The sequence below is a fragment of the Lactuca serriola genome, chromosome 5, assembly GCF_051521515.1.
Source record: "Lactuca serriola cultivar US96UC23 chromosome 5, Lser_US96UC23_V15, whole genome shotgun sequence".
Taxonomy (NCBI): domain Eukaryota; kingdom Viridiplantae; phylum Streptophyta; class Magnoliopsida; order Asterales; family Asteraceae; genus Lactuca; species Lactuca serriola.
This window is the reverse complement of record NC_136412.1, coordinates 345,026,494-345,029,965: the sequence shown is the minus strand read 5'-3', so window position 1 is coordinate 345,029,965 and position 3,472 is coordinate 345,026,494. Positions and strand designations below refer to the sequence as shown.

At 36.6% G+C, this 3,472-nt stretch overlaps 1 protein-coding gene across 1 annotated transcript; it reads right to left on the bottom strand.

Annotated features, from left to right (window-relative positions):
- Positions 1-1,125: 1,125 nt before the first annotated feature.
- LOC145055453 (UV-B-induced protein At3g17800, chloroplastic-like) lies at positions 1,126-3,134 on the bottom strand. The gene is made up of 2 exons (XM_079003782.1): positions 2,618-3,134; positions 1,126-2,200 (listed from the first exon to the last, which is right to left on the bottom strand). Exons 1-2 carry the CDS (start codon positions 3,031-3,033, stop codon positions 1,435-1,437), a joined length of 1,182 nt encoding a protein of 393 aa, XP_078859908.1. The 5' UTR covers positions 3,034-3,134; the 3' UTR covers positions 1,126-1,434.
- Between the last annotated feature and the right edge of the window lie 338 nt (positions 3,135-3,472).

The window sequence follows — 3,472 nt, the reverse complement described above, 5'->3', positions numbered from 1 at the left end:
TGGGTTGGGACAAAAAATCAAATGGATTAAAATCCGGGTCGGGTTGTGGTAGTGGTGGTGTTTGTGGATGTGGTTGCCCTGGTCGTTGTGGAAAAGAAGGAAACATACCGCCATAGTGGTAATACGGAGGTGAAAAAATCGGTTGATCAAATGAAGGTATTGGGGTGTTGGTGTTTCTGACTGGTGTTTTTTCTTTGCTAGGTCTTTTGGAAGAAGACATTTTTTCAAAGAAAATTGGATAAAATGATTGTATTTATATGTGTTTAAAGGTTGTGTAAATGTAAAAGTGATAACATATGTATATATAGATGGAGTAAAAGGTTAAAAAAAAATAAAAATAAATAAAAATAAATAAATAAATAAATTGAACGAACCTTTGAACGGTCAAAAGAAAAAGGAATAGCCAATCAGGAAACGCGGTCTTCAAAGGTCGTAGTGCGGTCTCAACCGCCCCAAACCGCACCCTAGGGGCGGTGTTCCTGTCCCACGTGGCGTAACCGCGGTTCCAAACCGCATACCACACCGAGAAGCCTTATTTGTCAGTATTTTGTATTTCTATAATTTTTAATTTTCAAAAAATAAAAGTCCGGATATCAAAGATAATACAAGGGTGAAAAGTGGTCTTAGAAAACTATTAAAACATTGTATTAATTACAAATTAAAAAAAAAAATGAAAACAACACTTTTTTTACTAAACTGAAAAAATAATAACTGAAAACAACAAATTTTTTACTACATAAAAATCAGTTTTTATATGTTTGAAAACTGGTATTTTGGAATAGTAATATCCACAAATTGGTATTTTAAAAGCATCCATAATTATAAGTTTAATAGGAGATCCATAATTATAAGTTTAATAAGAGAGTTGAATGATGAAACCAGGTTCAAAAGAGTTTGGTTCTTAATTGATTATCTCCATCCTATATGAAACGAGTTTAATAAGTGTGTTTGAAAATACGAAGTATCAAGAGATCATAAATGCCTGATAAGTATTAAACTCATTCCACACGACTTTTTACCAAACAAAACATATCATTTTCTTGAAAGAATTCTATTATCACTATGAAACTTTCTTCCTTGATCAAATATTAGTGCATTAATCATGACTAGAATGAAATACTATAGTTGGCAAAAGGTCACTTTCAATCGCATGAAACGAAACTCCACACAAATAATTACAACCATCAATGATTCCCTTTTAAGAAATAAAAAAAGCAAAGATAATTATACGTGTCCCAACTTCCTACTAATCAAGAACTTAATTCAACGGATTAAACCTTATAATTAAGTTCTTAATCATATCTACAAAATTAACGATTAAATACTCTATGAAATGAAACTATCGACTTTAAACAGATATGTACTACATGTTAATGCTCCTATTTACACCATAGAAGTTGGGCAAAACTTATCAACTTACTAGTGATTAGTTGTTCAGTTGTCCTCGAGGTTATATACAGTCTTGACGTATTCTTCTGCATCCCAAAGAAACGACCCAAAAGCAACAGCCTCCAACACAAATCTTTTCAAGGTTGCGAATGATGTCAATATTACGTCATCAGAGTCCACGTCACCAAACAGCCCAAAACTATGTCGGGCGATGAGATTTATAGCCTCCTTAGAGTTTGGTTCACCGCATTTCACTAATGAATCAGGGGCAAACCCCATCAAGTATGAACTTAATTTCTCTTGTTTCTTTTTACATGTTGAAATTGTGTTGGGAGGTTGACCGAAGACCAGGTTTTTGTTTCGTCGGAGACTGTAAAACTCCGGGAGGGGAAGGTGGTTGCCGGAGTTCAACACCATGTCATCAATGGGATCGGTGAAGCTCATCTCTAGTTGGTGGCGCAAGGTGGCGGATTTGAGAAAATACCCAAACAGTATGGAAGATGTGTAGATATGACGGAGATTGAGACGTTTGATTTTTGTTGTGGCCCAGTTGTCGGTGACACTAAAGTCTGGTTTCCATCCGATGACGGAGGTTAGATGTGTTCTTATCATCTCTAAGATCTCGGAGTTATGAATGGACTCCAGTTCCCAATCCTTTGATGGCAGGATTTCTAGTCTACCGTTGTAGATGCACATTGAAAGCTTCGGGATTAGATAGACTTTGATTTCCGTGAATTTGTAGAGGATTAACATGTACATGACATCTTCTACTGCGGTTTTGCATTCACGCTTTTTCAGCTCTGCAATCCTCCTGTCGATTTACTTGAATTAGCAAAAATTAGGTCTTCAGGTTTAGCAGATTTAGCTTATTAATGCGTAAAGTATCTGTAGATTTTGATTTGGGGTCCATTTAGTAGCTTTTAATGGAAGTTCTGTTTGTTCTGGATTATTAAATACTTGCATACTTGTCGATCGACTTTTTTAGTTTTACCCTCATATATCGCTAGAAACCCTAGCAACATGCTTTAACCAAGTGCAAATTGACATACAACTTCGTTGATTCTGTTTTGGAAATTATCTCAACTTAGAAACAGATCTGATGTTACTAAATCTGTTCTAGGTTTCTGTGAAGATATAGATGGAGAACTTCAACAAGTACAAGATAAATAACATCCGATCAAAATCCATGAGAATAAAGGTTGAAAATATTGAAGAACAGAGTACACACCTATGAAGATGAGCTTCACTCGAATCAGCGGTGAGTGACCTACGCGCGTAAGCTTCATCGAGTTCCGCCACTAATTTCTCCAACGTATCCGCCACAGCATCATGAAACGACTTCCGTTCATTCAATAACACACTCGACAAAAACCTCCCCGCCGGCGTCGCCGGCTCAATCGGCGTATTCAAACTACTAAACTCACAGTAGCTACTACCTCCACTACTAAAACCGCCATTATTACTCGCAGAAGCAACCAAAACCGCCGAACGACGCCGCTTCTCCACTGACAACCCGGAAAAAGTGAACCGATTATGTAAACGTCCGTTCAATCGAGGATGATTCTTCACCGGAGAAGGTAAAGAGTAGGAAGCGATTGCCAGATGCTTGTTGACGTTGAAAGAAGAAGTGAGAGGATATTCCATCCGCAATAATTGAACAGTTGAAAATACGAGTGTGGGGGTTTGATTGAGATATATATACAGAAAATATAGTTACAGAGGTTGAAGAGGATAAGGATTTTGGGGATAGAGGATTGTTAATAGGTTATCATAGGGAGTGGGAATCTATCTGGTGTTGCGTCGCTAGGACACGATACGGTGGTCTGACTCAATACGAACAATGACCTATCTTATCTTTACGTGAATATTTTACTTTTTTCCCCTTTTCATTGTAAGACAACAATGTTTTTGATAGGGTATCACTCTTTGGTAAATTATTATTTAATTTCTTTTAGGACGGCTATTTATTATTTAAGCCTTTTTTTTAAGGTTCATTAGAGAAATAACGTATGAATTGGGCTGTGTTTGGTGCGTCATGGCTAGATTATTTTTCGAGTTTTTTTATGTTAACGTGTTTGGTAAG